Here is a 16,320-nt window from a genome sequence, read left to right as displayed (position 1 = left end):
GATTCAAGCTGCAAAGAAAATAGTCTAATAATATTCACTTTTCCCTTTATCTTCTATACATGCAGTTTCGTAGGATGAAGAGCTACGCAATTTTATTTATAAATACACCCTTTGAACTACATACCTGTATACATTTTTATTTATTTATATGGAAACACAATATATCTTTTTTTTTTTTTTTTATGTAAAGACCAATGATGGATCCCTTTTTTTTTTTTCATTTTAATTAAATTTTGTCTAATTACATGGTGTAATTAAACTACACATCTTTATATATTTTCAGTGTATTATATAAAAACAAATGATACATTTTTTTTAATGACAGGCCCTTTTTTATTTAGTTTTTTACATTTGAATTAAATTTTTTTAAATACACCCCTTAAACTACACATAGTCACTACTTTACCAAAAGTTTTGGGACGCCTGCCTTTACACACACATGAACTTTAATGGCATCCCAGTCTTAGTCCGTAGGGTTCAATATTGAGTTGGCCCACCCTTTGCAGCTATAACAGCTTCAACTCTTCTGGGAAGGCTGTCCACGAGGTTTAGGAGTGTGTCTATGGGAATGTTTGACCATTTTTCCAGAAGTGTATTTGTGAGGTCAGGCACTGATGTTAGAGAGAAGGCCTGGCTCGCATTCTCCGCTTTAATTCTTCCCAAAGGTGTTCTATCGGGTTGAGGTCAGGACTCTGTGCAGGCCAGTCAAGTTCCTCCACCCCAAACTCGCTCATCCATTTCTTTATGGACCTTTGTAAAAAATAAAAAGTAAAAATGCACTTCCACCCTTGTGCTCACAGTTTGAGGAAGGCCTTTTTCTGTTTTGTGGTGACTATGGATGGAACAGAACTCAGTATGGGGGGGGGTCAGATTTTAGGCTGCTGGGAAAAGACACATGACTGTATTGTTACTGGTTGCGGCTGGGAGTCCAGTACTACATGCCGCAGTGATGGGTCTATGAGATTGTCTGCTGTGAGATACTGTGCTAAGAGAGCTGCTGGGGAACAGTGACACCAGAGGGCCATGTGCTTTAAGACTGAGCTGTGCCATTTGCCAAGGCTGCTGGTGCTACCCATAAACTGAGCTGTTGTTCCAGGGAGCCTCTGTTCTATTGTTCTGGTCTACAGACATTGTCCATCATTGAACCATCAGGAATGGTGAGAGGCCTCTGATCATTTGTGCTTGATTTTTTTTTTTTGATCCTTTGGATTCCAAATGCCCTCCAGAGTTCCACTTTAGGTTATGTTTCTATTCCTACATTTGTATGACCTTGGACTTGTATCTGCAGCACAAAAAGATTGCTATGACAAGACAACTGAAGATGAAGAGTGCAACAATCCTCCAAAAATAATGAGTATGACCTAAAAACAAAAGAAAAGGCACAGTGAAGGTTACTGTCATCATTTATAATCATATTTACAATCTTGTCTGGGTTGGTTATGTCAATGATCTAATAATGCTATCTAAAGAAACCCATTGGGGTTGATTTACTAAAGACAAATAGACTGTGCACTCTGCAAGTGCAGTTGCTCCAAAGCTTAGTAAATGAGGTAAAGCTTCACTTTGCAAACAATACCCGCGATCAAGAAAAAATAAAAAAGCAACATCTTTGCTTGGATATGATTGGATGATGGAATTTAGCAGAGCTTTTGCTCATTTGCTAAGCTCTGGAGCAACTGCAGAGTGCACAGTTTATTTGTCTTTAGTAAATCAATCCCATACAGTTTATAGGCGGTCCCCGGATTACTAACATCCAACTTACAAACAGAGGGAGATAACAGGAAGTGAGTGGAAATCTGCCCCTTGTAAGGGAAATTCACTCCTGGAAGAGTTATCATGGGAAAAAGGTGTCTCCACCGAAGCTTTATCACCAATCCTTGTTTCCACAGCAATCCAAAATGTTCAAAATCGAATTATCATAAGGACAGAAAGTGAGGTGAAATCTTCTGAACAGGGACATTGACAGCAAAACAAATGTTACAGGGGTGTCAGCCCTTCCCTATGCTATCCAAAATGCTTAAAAATAATTTTTTGACTTTTTTTTAAAGCATTTTATCACTTATAGGTCACTAAAAAGTTCAACTTAAATAGCAACTTGACAGCAGAACAAATGTTACAGGGGTGTCAACCCTTCCCTATGCTATCAAAAATACTTAAAAATAATTTTTTGGCTGAACCTACGCCTAAAAAATGTACCTGTCTCGACTTACAAACAAATTAAACTTAAGAACAAACCCACAGTCCCTATCTTGTTGGTAACCCGGGGACTGCCTGTGCATTGCACGGTGCAGCGACCCTTGCAGGAAGCCCTTTTTTATTGCAGCATCCCAACATCCCCTTTTTATTGACACGCAGTCCCTAGTATGAATGGGATCCTATGGTAAGGTGGCCACATTTTCAAAATGAAATCTGGGATCCTCCTACTGGCCACATCCACTCACCCCCCATTTATAAGCCAGCCTTAAACCCACAAGTCTTAGCAACAGGAGGCAGACATTCAAAGTATAAATATAATATAAAATTCAATAGGAGACACCATGATATGCATGTAGCACATAGCGCACCACTGGACACCTGGAGGTGTGGCCAGTAAATCAAAGAGGAGAATTTCCTAATATGCATTAATAGAAATTACTACTAGGAAAAATACATTTTTCATAAGCAACCTGTAAGGGAATATCCTATCTATGGGGTATTTAAAGTAGAACTATGGCCACCCAGTGAAGTAAATATGTACTGTACATATACACTTTTCTCTTAGCCATCCTACAAAGTCTTGCAAATACCTATTAGGCCTGCCAGTGAAGTCCACCTAAGGCCACTTCTAGTGATGGGGTGGTAACACTGTTGCACTTCTGAATTTGGAGCAGAGTTGCCACTATCATATAGGCTGTGTCTGCTTGAGCTATATGGGAAAGAACTTTGAGGTCCATAGAGTGGGATCCACTAACATTTGGCTTTTGATTGTACACCTTGTAGAGTAAGAAGGCTGGATGTATTATGTCCATTAGGGGAATATAACATACTTTACATCAGAGGCGTACCTAGGGTCTCCAGCGCCCTTGGCGAGGAACTGTATCACCCCCCCCCCCCCCCCCCCCAGGGAGAGAGAGTTTGACAGAGAGAGATGGGGGTGGGGGGTTACAGAGAGAGGGGGGTGACAGAGAGAGAGAGGGGGGATGAGAGAGAGGGGGCAGGTGACAGAGAGAGAGAGGGCAGGTGACAGAGAGAGAGAGATAGAGAGAAGGCGGGTGACAGAGAGAGAGATAGGGGTGGGTGACAGGGAGTGAGAGGGGGGTGACAGGGAGTGAGGGGGGGGTGACAGGGAGTCAGGGCGGATAGGGAGTGAGGGGGGGGGGGGTGACAGGGTGACAGGGAGTGAGAGGGGGTGACAGGGAGTGAGGGGGTGACAGGGAGTGAGAGGGGGTGACAGGGAGTGAGGGGGTGACAGGGAGTGAGGGGGGTGGCAGGGAGTGAGAGGGGGATGACAGGGAGTGAGGGGGGGTGACAGCAAGTGAGGGGGGTGACAGGGAGTGAGGGGGGTGACAGGGAATGAGGGGGGTAACAGGGAGTGAGAGGGGTGACAGGGAGTGAGAGGGGTGAGAGGGGGGTGACAGGGAGTGAGGGGGGAGACAGGGAGTGAGAGGGGGTGACAGGGAGTCAGGGGGGGTGACAGGGAGTGAGAGGAGGGTGACAGGGAGTGAGAGGGGTGACAGGGAGTGAGAGGGGGGTGACAGGGAGTGAGGGGGTGACAGGGAGTGAGAGGGGGTGACAGGGAGTGAGAGGAGGGTAACAGGGAGTGAGGGGGGTGAGAGGGGGTGATAGGGAGTGGGGGGGGGTTACAGGGAGTGAGGGGGTGACATGGAGAATTTAATTTTAAAAGATTTCTTCTAATTCTTCTGGTACCTGAGAGGCCAGCCAGGCCTTCCATCGCTGCAGTTCATTCATCCGACGCTGAACTGCCTGGAGCTGCGTAGAGGAGCCGACTGATTTTGTCATGTGGGCGGAGGCGAAGCCCTGTGAGAGCTCCGGGATTGGAGCGGGGGGGAGGGCGCCGGCCGCCGGGGGCGCAGGCTGAACGGAGGAGCGGTAATTCACTGCTACACTGCCAATGTTTTTGTGCCCCCCCCCTCGGCCTGCGCCCCTGGCGGGCGTCGTTCTGGCCAACCCCTTGGTACGCCCCTGCTTTACATACATTCACCATTTTTACCTGGTAATACAATTGACTGGCTCCAGAGATCCATAAATGTAGGATGAGACACAAAACATGTCAGATCGTCTCTAACAGACTTGTATGTGCTGATCACTGTCCAGGTATCATTCAAATCTTTAATTTCGGTAGTGTTTATATCATCTGAGCGGGGGATCCAGGTGATCTCTGCAGGTGGGAATCCACCAATGGCTCTACACTCCGGAGATCCATCACTCTTTATATCCAGAGACACAGAGGGCTGAGCTGAAGGAATAAGGAGGAAGAAATTACTAAACCATATATTACTAAATAATTGTTGCTAATGGCTTATAACATTTACAGATGGATAAAACCTTCTTTGAAATATGCATTGTAGGAGTAGGAAATTAGTTTTAATATTTTAAAGAAGTAGTATGGATGTTTTTTTTTTATAATTACACTTAGTTGGACCCAGATTGGACCAATGTAAGTATGTATGTTCCATACCTGTGGGATCCCTATAAAAGCTGGAAATCAGTGTAGTAGACACCACTACTTCAGTAATCTCCACTAAATTCTGGGTCCCAATTTCTGGAGCAATGCAACTACGTAAAAACATCCATACCAGGAATTATTTTTTAAAGTGGAGTTCCACCCTGTATTTGAATTTTGGCCCCCAACGTTGCTGACCACATTGCCATAAATATTCAGAATGTTTTTCTTTTTTAAAAGCATTTTACCACTTATAGGTCACTAAAAAGTTCAACTTCCTCTGTACCTCACCGCCGCGAGGTACGTCATTTTCAGCCGCCCATTGGCTCCTGGTATATGTATTATCAATCCCAGGACTCCACGGGGAACCTGCAGTACACAGAGTGCGCTGCGCTTTATTGCACAGGCGCGAGATCGGGAGGCACGCGCTTAATAGCCAACTGCACCAGGGAGCTTCAGATGCCCACACTAAGGATGGAAGCTCACTGGATCTGGAGGGTTCAGGTAGTAAAAATAAACAAATTAAAAAAGAAAACCTCTTAGATTTAGATTGCATAAGCTGCAACTAACACAGGGGTGATTTTTAAAACAAACAAAATAAAAAAAAGTCCAGAGCTCCAGAGCTTAATCATATCTGTACATAAGATAGAACTATATACAGTGACAAAGCCTAAATACTACCACAATAAAAGGAAATGTATGGTAAATAAAGAGCAAAGTGCACCTATACTTTATTTCTCCCAAAGCCCAACTCCAGGTGTGGCAACATTTCTCCCCACCCCCGATCCACCCACCCTCTGCCATTATGTTTATACCTTTCCAGTGTCCATACCTTTATTCCCAATGTGTTTTGGGCAGTCACATGACAGCAGGATCCTCTTTTCCGACCCGGGCGAACCTAAATACTGTAGAGAGCAGAGCTGACATTATGTCATCAGAAACATTCTCTGCAGCATTGTACTGTGTGAGCCCAAGCCAACGTAATCTCATCTTTGGTTTTAGAGGATGCGGGTAGGGTGGTGTTGGGTGTCATTACAGAAATAACTCAAAATGGGGTTCTAATCTTTGCCCACTAAAAAAAAAAAAAATTAATAATAATAATTGGCTGCACTTACAATGTAACTGTTTACCACTCCTGCACCCTGGTTGATTCAAGTCAATCCCCCATTGGGAGTGTCAGAGCTAATATAAAAGAAATCAATGAGAAGAGAGAACAGGTAATGTAAATGCTCCTGTCTGCAGCTCTGTTAGTCCCCAGGTACAGAGGAAGTAAAGGATACACATAATTTAAATTAAAGCACACAGAATATTGTAAAAAGAATTACAATATTGGAAAACCTTGAAGAACACTGGTGGAAACAAGGCCTGGCTATAGGAAAAAGTCAGGAAGTTGCCTTTATAACTGCCAAAGGGCTTGTAGGCAGGTGCAGTCTATTTTCTCCAATGCAGGTGGCGCTCAACCCCAATGCCATAGTAGTGGGAGAGAAAGTCAAGAGGAATATGGTTCCTCTATGGTTTCCAGGGTCACTGGGGAAGGTATACAATTGGATGTTGTCACTCAATGTGACTCTAGCAGCCATCTTGGGTCAGGCAAAGCCTATTTAAGGCCCTGGAATCCAGGTTTGGCGTTCATTTCGCGTGTGGGTCGTGTAGGGAAAGGTCATCTGTCTGTCAGGGACAGTATTAATGGCAGGGAAAGATTCCAGATGAGAAGATAAAGCTAAGAGTTCCAAATCATCTTGGACATCTTCCTGTTTGGGTAGGAGATGGCCAGGCTGCATTTTGCCCCTCTAGACAGACGCTGTCACTTGGGCAGATACCTGCTCCACTACACGCTGTTGGCATTGAGTGTTGTGAGTGTTCCCTTGTGCCACAGACTCTTTCACACTGGTGGTTGGGGGGGTTTCTGGCTGCCCACCACAGTTCTAACATTACTACCTGATAGGGCTGTACACATGCCGTGACCACGGCCATTTTTTTTTTTTTTGCCTGGGCTGCAGAGTTTGACAGGTGGCACCACCGGACAAACTCAGCTATTGACATAAATTTTGTCTCACCGCAACCATGAGCCAAATGCTTGGCTCACAGTTGCGGCATGGTCCCACAATGAAAATTTTCTGTTCTGCAATTTAAAAAAAAAAGCAAAAAAAAAACCACAAAAAAGCACCAGGGTAGCGTCTCCTGAACACCTGCCAGTCGCTGTTATAAAGCCCTCTGAAAAGTGGTAAGCGTTACCACTTGTCTAAAAAAGCCATTAAACAGACTTTTCTTTTTATTTTAGTTTTGTTATCCAGAATGTAAAGTAGAAAATGGTGTATTAAAACTTTGCGGTAAATTGCAAAGCCAGGATGTACATAAATGTATAAATATTCTACTCTTTCCCTGGAAGAGCAATTTAGTGATTTTTTCCCTGTACCTTTTGGCCAGAACAGGGAAGAGCTTACCATTTCCTATAACTTATCTACAGAGGAAATCAAGATTAATAAAATTAGTTACTAGATATTTAATTTGTTGCATTTTCTTCTATTTGGGTCCTTAGCCCTAATTTCGTTTTTTGCCTTACTCTAGTCAGTGGAGCAGTGATCTGCAGATTTTCTTTTGGGTCGGGGCTTCCTAATGTGGGTGTTTGATTTCTCCTACCTGCTTTTGGGAGAAGCTTCCAGAGAGAGTCAAACATCCAGTTATGAATATTTACCATGTCTTAGCTAATCCCTGGAAGGGGGCGTCCAGGTGGCTGAGGAGATGATAAATGTTTTGGGAGACCTGAGCAGAGTTTTCTTTCTCTGCTGGGAGGGTTCCAGTTCTCCTGGGGCTGCTGTCCCTGGGAGGCAGCTATACTAAGACAAGAATTGCAGTTTGGTTTGCAGTACCTGCTTAGGGCTTTGGAATATGAATAATTGCTGGAGGGCATTGTCCTGAAGTCCTGGCCCGGAGAATTTTTTTTTTTTATCTCCCTCACCAAGGAACTATCTGTGGAAGGTGGGTGGCAGTCCTGGGACATTGTGAGTAAGACCTACTGTGAGGCTTTCATGTGTGACTGCAGCTATAAAGATCTGTGCTGGAAGTTTGTCCTCCTGTTGATTGTTTTGGAGTATCCTGAACCATACCTCCCAACTTTTTGAGATGGGAACAAGGGACACCAATTAGCAAAGCTATGTAGGCATAGGACACATCCCCTGCCATGCCCCCCGTAAAGGAGAAATATACAAAAAAAAATGATGCCGACCGACCCATAGTAAAAATACGTCATTACTTTGATGTTAAATACCATTGTTATGGCAGCAGCTAGCTACCATAACCCCAGTATTGTTTTTTGCTATGGGTGATTCTGCGTCAGATAAAAGTGGTCCCGCAGGCGTATTTGCTGCAGAATCACTTTTAGAGGCGGCGGGAGAGGTACCCCTATCGGTTAAGACCGGAATCGATCCGATGTAGCCGTTTGCTGGGCAGGAAGTCAAGAGAGCCAAAGATGGCCCCCACTCGTCTCTATGCCCTTGGAGGTAAATGAGAGATCTGGGGTCTTTTTGACCCCCAGATCTCTCAAAAAAGAGGACCTGTCATGCTTATTTTTATTACACAAGATATTTTCATTCCTTGTAATAAGAATAAAAGTGATCCAAAAAAAGGAACAGTGCAAAAATAAAAATAAAAAAATACAGAAAAAAATGTAGTGAAAATGAAGTGCGCGCAGAAGCCAACACATACGTCCTGCCCACATATGTAAACAGTGTTTAACCACTTTACCACCGGAGGATTTTGCTGTCTTACGTCTGGGCCACTTTTTGCGATTCGGCACTGTGCGAATTTAACTGACAATTGTGCGGTCATGCAATGCCGTACCCAAAACTAAATTTACGTCCTTTTTTTCCCACAAACAGAGCTTTCTTTTGGTGCTATTTGATCACATGTGCGATTTTTACTTTTTGCGCTATAAACAAAAAAAGAGCGATAATTTTGAAAAAATAACAATATTTTTCACATTTTTTTTATATGAAATCCCCCCCCCCCCCAAAAAAAAATGTAAAAATCTAAATTTTTTATCATTTTAGGCCAATGTATTTTCTGCTACATATTTTTGGTAAAAAAAAATCGCAATAAGCGTATTTTGATTGGTTTGCGCAAAAGTTATTGCGTTTACTAACTAAGGGAAAGATTTCTGTCGTTTTTTTTTTTTTTTAACGAGTAATGGCGGCGATCTGCGTTTTTTTTTGCGGGACTGCGACATTGCGGCGGACAGATCGGACCCTTGACTGACATTTTTGACACTTTTGGGGGTACCAGTGACATTACTACAGTAATCAGTGCTATAAATATGCACTGTTACTGTAATAATTACACTGGCAGGGAAGGGGTTAACTTTATTGGGGAAGGAGGGGCTAATGTATGCCTGGTGCTTACTAACGTGTGTGGGGGGAGGTGACTGAGTGACACAGGGACAGATCGCAGGTTCAGCTGTGCTGAACCCTGCAATCTGACCCTGCCTGTCCCTTAGGAGATCCGCCTGCTTTGTTTACACAAGCGGGCGGATCTCCACACATGATTCCCCGACGATTGGGGAAGAGCGGCGGTGATCACCACCACTCCTCCCCTGGCCCGACTCCCGCTCTGAATACAGTGGGGGCGAGCCTCCGGCAGCGCGCGCGCGGCGCTGAGAGAGGGGCATGTCTGGCGACGTAGGTCTACGTTGCCAGATGTTATCGAGCCACTTTGCCGCAGTAGAGCTCTAGTGAGCAGCGGTAAAGTAGTTAAACCACACATGTAAGGTATCACCACAATCATTAGAGCAATAATTCTAGCCCAAGACCTCCTCTGTAACTCTAAACAGGTAATCTATAGCAATGGTTAAAGCTTTGCCTATGGAGATTTTTAGGTATAGTAGTTTCTCGCTATTCCACGAGTGTGCGCAATTTTAGAGCATGGCATGTAAGGTATCTATTTACTTGGCGCGAAATCAGCTCTTTGACATTATACAAAAAAAATTGTGGCAACTATTGTTTTTTTTTTTCATCATTGAAGTGTATTTTTTCCCAAAAAGTTGCATTTAAAAATCCGCTGCGCAAAAACAGTGGGACATAAAACCTTGCAACAATCACCATTTTATTCTCTAGGGTCTCTGAAAAAAAATAATTTATAACGATTGGGGGTTCTAAGTAGTTTTCTAGCAAAAAATACTGATTTTAACTTCTAACCAAAAAGTTCCAGAAAAGCCCTGGTCTTCAAGTGGTTAACCGATAAGTGCTTCTTTATTTTTACCACTACTATTATTTCTTTATATTGGCTTTTGAAATATACAAATGCAGCAATTTAGAAATTGAATGAAAGGTTTAGCACTGAGTGTAACAGATCCCCAATACCAAGTATTTCTGTCTTAGGTCTCCAGACTCTCACGTGATGCAGTGACCTGGCCCCTCAATTCCCCCCCAAAACATCAACCGAAGCTTGATGAAGGGTAAAACAAAAGACACTTTATTCATCAACTCACTTCCAATATATATCCAGTTTTAGGAGCTTGATTACATCATGCAAATGTATTGTATACAGAACGTAATTTAGATACCTTGGCCTTCTGGAAAGAGACAATAGGTGAATGAGACTGCAACATTATCATAATTAATTCAACAAACAACAAGCCCAAAACATAGCCGAATACACATTCCTAGAAGTGTGAACACACTCCACCTCTAAACCGATGAAAGCAGAAGACATAGGCTCTCAGACTGCCCGTCTCCATTTTAAACACACTTTATTATAACTGTCAATACACATCCCCACAATAGACGACATTAGCATCTCTTTAGTCTCTCAATGTGGAGAAGTCCTCTGCTGCAACAGGCAGCTTTAAGGCCTGTAACATTGATCCCAGTCTGAGTCTGTATCTTGGGGTGACATGGATTTGAGTCCAAAGCAACAGTACTCCCCCATGGTCCTCCAGCATATACCCCCACACAGAGGTGAACTCCCCTACAAGCCAGGGCCCATAGTCCGTGGGCAGGAGGCTGGCCTCCACACTCCTCCAGTAGCCCATGGCGAATGTCCCAGCAAATGGGCGTTTGTCACACTGAGAAACACTTTTTTAAAGATAAAATGTGCATTTTTTTTACAACTCTATAGATCGGACCAAAATGAGGGACAATTGAGGAGGAAAGAGGGACAGAGGGACTTTATTTCAAATTAGGGACAGTCCCTCAAAACCAGCAACAGTCTCTCAAAATCATGGACAATCCCTCAAAACCAGGTACAGTTGGGAGCTATAAAAAAACGACAATAGAAGGGCAAGCTCTTGTAGTGCTTTTTTGGATACCCTTGGTCCTGAGGAGGGCAACAAGACCGCTCCATTTGTGCCTAAAAAAACAACCGAGATCATTTACCTTTCCGCACACCACTCGAGCGCAGGAGAGATACAGTTGGGAGTTATGTCTGAACCCCTCTCCTGTTTCAAGTTATTCAGTGATAAATTACAAAAGGACATCCCTAGACTGAGCCTGTATTGTCAGTATGCATTGAGATTGAGCTGTGCTTCTGTGACTGGCAGCCTCTGTACTACCTAAGAGGAACTTGTCTATTCTCAGTGGTCCCTGCAGGGGTGAGCGCTACAAAAGCATATCTAAACTCAAGAACAAAAAAAGTAAAAATGTTGCAGATTACCAGTCCTTAGACGTGGTGATTGCATTCGTTTTTAGTTTTTCTTTTCACCTGGTGATCCAGCCAGTAATATACTTCCTGTCTAAGGGTGTATCCACTCTGGATGAAGGAGCAATGGAGACACCCTTGTATGGCAGCATTGTCAGTCTGGGGGGAGGGTAGTGTTAGGCTAGAAGATTTAGGTGAAGTTGACTAACAAATTAAAGGATAAGTTCACCTTTCATAACATGTTACATGTTACACCCATATTCGGGGTGTAACATGTTATGAATGCATCAGCCCCCACACCTCCCCCTCCCCCACTATGCCAGCTAGCGGGGGATCTTCTCCATCCACTAGCTGTCAAAATTAAAAAAATCTGTTGTGCGGGGCTCCGCCCTTCCGGCCACGTCACTCACTCACAGTGCCCTCTGAATGGAACACTACAAGGTCTAGTGGCCTTTGTGGCTCTCACTCTTTAGATTTCAATAAACTACCATTGGTGCTGTGAGCTCTGTGGTTCATTCATGATTCCTGTCAGAATGTATCGTCTTCCTTGTACGAGGTACGAGTAGGGCGATACACTGACAGGTCTGTAGGATTCTTGCATTGCATCAGAGATCTGCTGACCACGGGTGTAATGCTTTCCAGGCTCCTGCAGCAAAAAATAATAAATGCACATTTTTTATCTGCAAAAAAAATGTGCATTTATTATTTTTTCTGAAAAGGTGAAATTACCCTGAAGAGTTTTTTCTGGTACAATAATTTAATGAAAATCAAAGGAAATACAATGCAGGGGTCACCCACGCAGGGGGTTATGTAAAGCTCAACACTTTTTAAAGCGTTTTTTACCCCAACGTTTTATATTCCTGATATATGCCTGTTGTACCATGTACTTGTATGAGGAAGTCTCTCTCCTTTTCTCTTTGCATTGCTTCTTTTGTGTGTAATTCCTGGCATTCCCTCTAGTCCCTCTGCTTTCCTATGAAAAAAAATTGACCACGCTAAGCAGGAGAGCAAACCATGGTCAAGTCTCTAGCTATGCTGGGAACTTAGCTTGGTCTCCTCCAATGATCAGTCTTGCCCTGACACGCCTACCCTGCACAGCTTTTCACTGGGAAGCTCAGTGTACTGCTGTTTCTCCTCCCATCACCTCTTATGCAGCTCAGGACAGAGGAAAGGTACTCACTTATAAAAAAGGGAAAAAAAAATTATAATTTTTATTTTATATCTATACAAAAAAATTTTCCTTTCAATTCTATTTTAAACCCAATGGGTTGTTTAACAAGGTGATTGTTTACAATCACTTTAAGCAGTTACAGCAACAGCTCTTTTTTTTCCTTTTGGGATGAAGGTTTTACATAAATGAATACAAGCTGATCATTGTAAGCACCCCTGTAAATGCCTCGCCTCTACCCTCTAGCTGCCTTTTTTGCTGGACAGCTTGGTCTGATAAAGGGAGTTTAAAGATAATAGAATTACTGGTCAGATCACCAGATGAAAAAAAAACAATGCAGCCATCACATCTAAGGATTGGTAAACTGCAATATATTATATTTTGCTTTTAGGTTTAGATTTACTTTATGTTTCAATATTTTTATTTTTTTCAAAAAGTAGACAAGTATACAAAACATTCAATGGCTATTAACCTCCCTGGCGGTATGATTATGTCAGGAATTACATACCAAAAGCGGTACAATTCTTTTCATGGAAATTTGGCGTTATGTATTATAGGCCTACAATTCTTAGTAATTACTGACTTAAACCTGACCAAAACAAGAGTCTAGTAGACATCCCAGATGTGATAAATTTGAAACACAAACACGTGAATTATAATCGAATCAATAATATTATTTTATTATTTAATATATAATATATATAATAAAATTATATTATTGATTAGATTATAATTCATGCATTATATATTATATATAGATATATGTGTGTGTGCATATATATATATATATATATATATATATATATATATATATATATATACATATATATATATATATATATATATATATATATATATATATATACATACATACATATATATATATATATATATATATATATATATATATATATATATATGCATATATATATATATACCGGTGTGTATATATATATATATGCGCATATATATATATATACATATATATATATATATACATATATATATATATATATATATATATATATATATATATATATATATATATATATAAAATGTGTTTTGTGCAACGTTTTTTTTTTTTTTTTGAATTTCCCTCCCTAGTTCCGCTCCCATGCAGCATTGCTGCTGCAGGGAACGGAACTAGGAAGTGATCAGAGCTACGGAGACCGACGGAGGAGCGGCGGGACTCTCGGCTGGCGGTCACAGCAATGAGAGATCATCGCTGGATCGCCAGGATAAGGTAAGAGAACACCGCTGCGCTCTCTGCAATCCACCCCGAGCGTGACTCGGGGTTACCGCTCCTGATATGAAAAACCAACCCCGAGTCACGCTCGGGATTACCGCCTAGGAGGTTAATATATTTTATGTCATTTAAATCAATTATCTCAGTGCCTTCTGTCAAAACTCAACAATATATTTTGTCTTTCATTTGTAAATCTGTTCAATACAATCAGTAGCAGTGCTGGTTTGACCAGGCCGTATCGCCCCCCCCCCCCCCCCACATACACATACACACACCTCCGCCACCCCACTGGGATCAAACTGTGTCCCGAAGCAGGGGACGACTCGCCCAGCCCCCAGCCTTAATTTTTCACAGTAGTCATTTAAGTATCCAACAATGCTATTTCTAAACAGTTTTATCTTCATAGCCTTCAACTGAAGGCATTATATCATAACATACCCGTATTTATCGGCGTATACCACGCCCCGGCGTATAACACGCACCTTCATTTTAGGAAGGGAATTTCAAGAAAGAAAGATTTAAACAATTAAAAATAATAGTACATAGCCCCCTCCATTATATAGCCCCCTTCATTATATAGCCCCCTTTACATTACACAGTCCCCCCCCCATGCAAAGTACATACCCCTTTTATTAAAACCCCCCATGCACTCCCATGAGACCCCCAGTCTCCTGGGACAGCCCTGCCAGCGTACTCTAAAGTAAAAAAGAAAAAATCACTGCCAGCCCCTTTTCATAGATGCTTTCTACATTCAGGGTCATTGTAAATCTATGCCTGTAAATACCTGGTTAGCTCCGTTCTTTCATATCCGATCATGTGACCGCTCTCCTGTGACGTTTAATGGCCGGTCATGTGATCGCTCTCCTCCTCCAATCTGAAGCTACACTCAGAGGAGGAGGAGCGGGAGGAGGAGAGGGGACAGAAAGAAGGAAGCTTACAAGGTATTTAGAGGCACCGTTTTTAAATGACATAATGTAATATAATGTAGGAAGGATTTATAAAAAGGGGCTGGCGGTGGATTTTTCTTAACTGCAGAGTACGCTGGCAGGGCTGTCCCAGGGCCAGGAGAGGCGGGGCGGCAAGCCGGACACCCCTCCTCCAGACTGCCAATCCCTAACACCCCCCCACGCTTGGTAAAAAAAATATTGGCGTATAACACGCACCCATTGTTTGCACTTTATTTTCAGGGGAAAAAAGTGTGTGTTATACACCTATAAATACGGTATGTACTTAGGACAATCAGAAGTTCATTGTAACATAGTATGGTTGCAATAAAAGAAAGGAAAAGGATAGAAGCAGCTAGAAATGGAGTAAATAGAAAAGAAAGGAAAGAAAAGAAAAGAAGGTGTCGGTGTCCAACAATTGTCTAACAATTACTCCTCCATAGAAGGAGTCAGAATCTCTCCCTCTCTATCATGACAGCCCAGGGAGGTATTTCATTCAAGGTTCCCATATTTTCCCAAAGAGGGTTAGCTTATCCTTAGGTATGGCCACCATTCTATCATTAATCATGATCCAGGTCAATATAGTCTTCAGCAGATCAAACGGGATCACCGGTGACCGCCAGGAGCAAACTATAGAAATCTTTGCTGCTGTAAAAATAAAGGCTATTAGGCGTTTCACATTTCTCGGGATCCCCTCAACCGGCCTCCCCAATAAAGCCTGTTGTGGAGACTTCGCTAAGTTGATCTGGGTGAGAGGATAAATGAAATTGTATGTGCGGATCCAAAACCGCCTAACTTTTTTGCTTGTCCACCAAGTATGTAGGACTGTTCCCTCCTGTCCAAACCCTCGAAAGACCCTGGGGGAGGCTCCCTGGACAGCGGACGCCAACCTGACTGGGACCATATATACCATCTCAGGAAAACGTTATAATTTGCCTCTATTAGAGAAGTGTTGATGTATGATCTGGAGCTAAGCTGAGCTAACTTTCCCCACTCCCCCGTGCCAATCATTAGATTTACTTTAAATAGAAATGTCTGCACATATCTTAGATTATTACATGCCATAATAAATGTATCAGGATCTGATTTTATTTTTTAAGAAAAACTATAACCACACATACACTACGGTACATTTTAGGGATAATTATATTATATTGGTGGTTTGTGATACGCTTTTATACAATACTAGACATTAAGCCCGTTAAATTAACGGGCGCTAGAACATATATACATAGTTACATAGTTACATAGTAGGTGAGGTTGAATAAAGACAATAGTCCATCCAGTTCAACCTGTGTAGGCATGTGTGGCTGTAATCATCTCCCATACCCCTGAATGTTCTGATCCTTGAGATGTAAGTCTAAGAGTCTTTTGAAAGCCACCATACTACCCGCAGAAACCACCTCTTGTGCTAGAGAATTCCACAATCTTGTTGCCCTAACAGTAAAGAACCCCCCGCGTTGCCTGAGGTTAAAACGCTTCTCCTCTAATCGCATTGTATGCCCTCGAGTCCTCATGCAATCCCTTCGAATGAACAGCTTTTTTTCTAAGCTGGGATCCCCATTAAGATATTTATAAATTGCTATCATGTCCCCCCTCAGACGTCTCTTCTCCAGGGAGAATAAATCGAGCGATTGTAGACGCTCTTCATAGTCAAGGTCCTCCAATC

At 42.4% G+C, this 16,320-nt stretch overlaps 1 protein-coding gene across 1 annotated transcript in view; it reads right to left on the bottom strand.

Moving 5' to 3' along the window:
- Positions 1–1,254: 1,254 nt before the first annotated feature.
- The window catches only part of LOC309545720 (cell surface glycoprotein CD200 receptor 1-B-like), a gene marked incomplete at both ends in the record, with an annotated part of 40,849 nt that continues 25,783 nt past the window's right edge, over positions 1,255–16,320 (bottom strand). Inside the window, 2 exons of the mRNA XM_082245055.1 lie at positions 1,255–1,394; positions 4,211–4,456. Coding sequence (XP_082101181.1) covers positions 1,255–1,394; positions 4,211–4,456 — 386 coding nt within the window. The remainder of the gene's footprint in view (positions 1,395–4,210; positions 4,457–16,320) is intronic.

This window comes from Pelophylax lessonae (assembly GCF_965119305.1).
Source record: "Pelophylax lessonae genome assembly, chromosome: 2".
Classification (NCBI taxonomy): Eukaryota; Metazoa; Chordata; class Amphibia; order Anura; family Ranidae; genus Pelophylax; species Pelophylax lessonae.
Note: the sequence above shows the minus strand (reverse complement) of the source record. Positions and strands in the feature narration are given on the sequence as shown.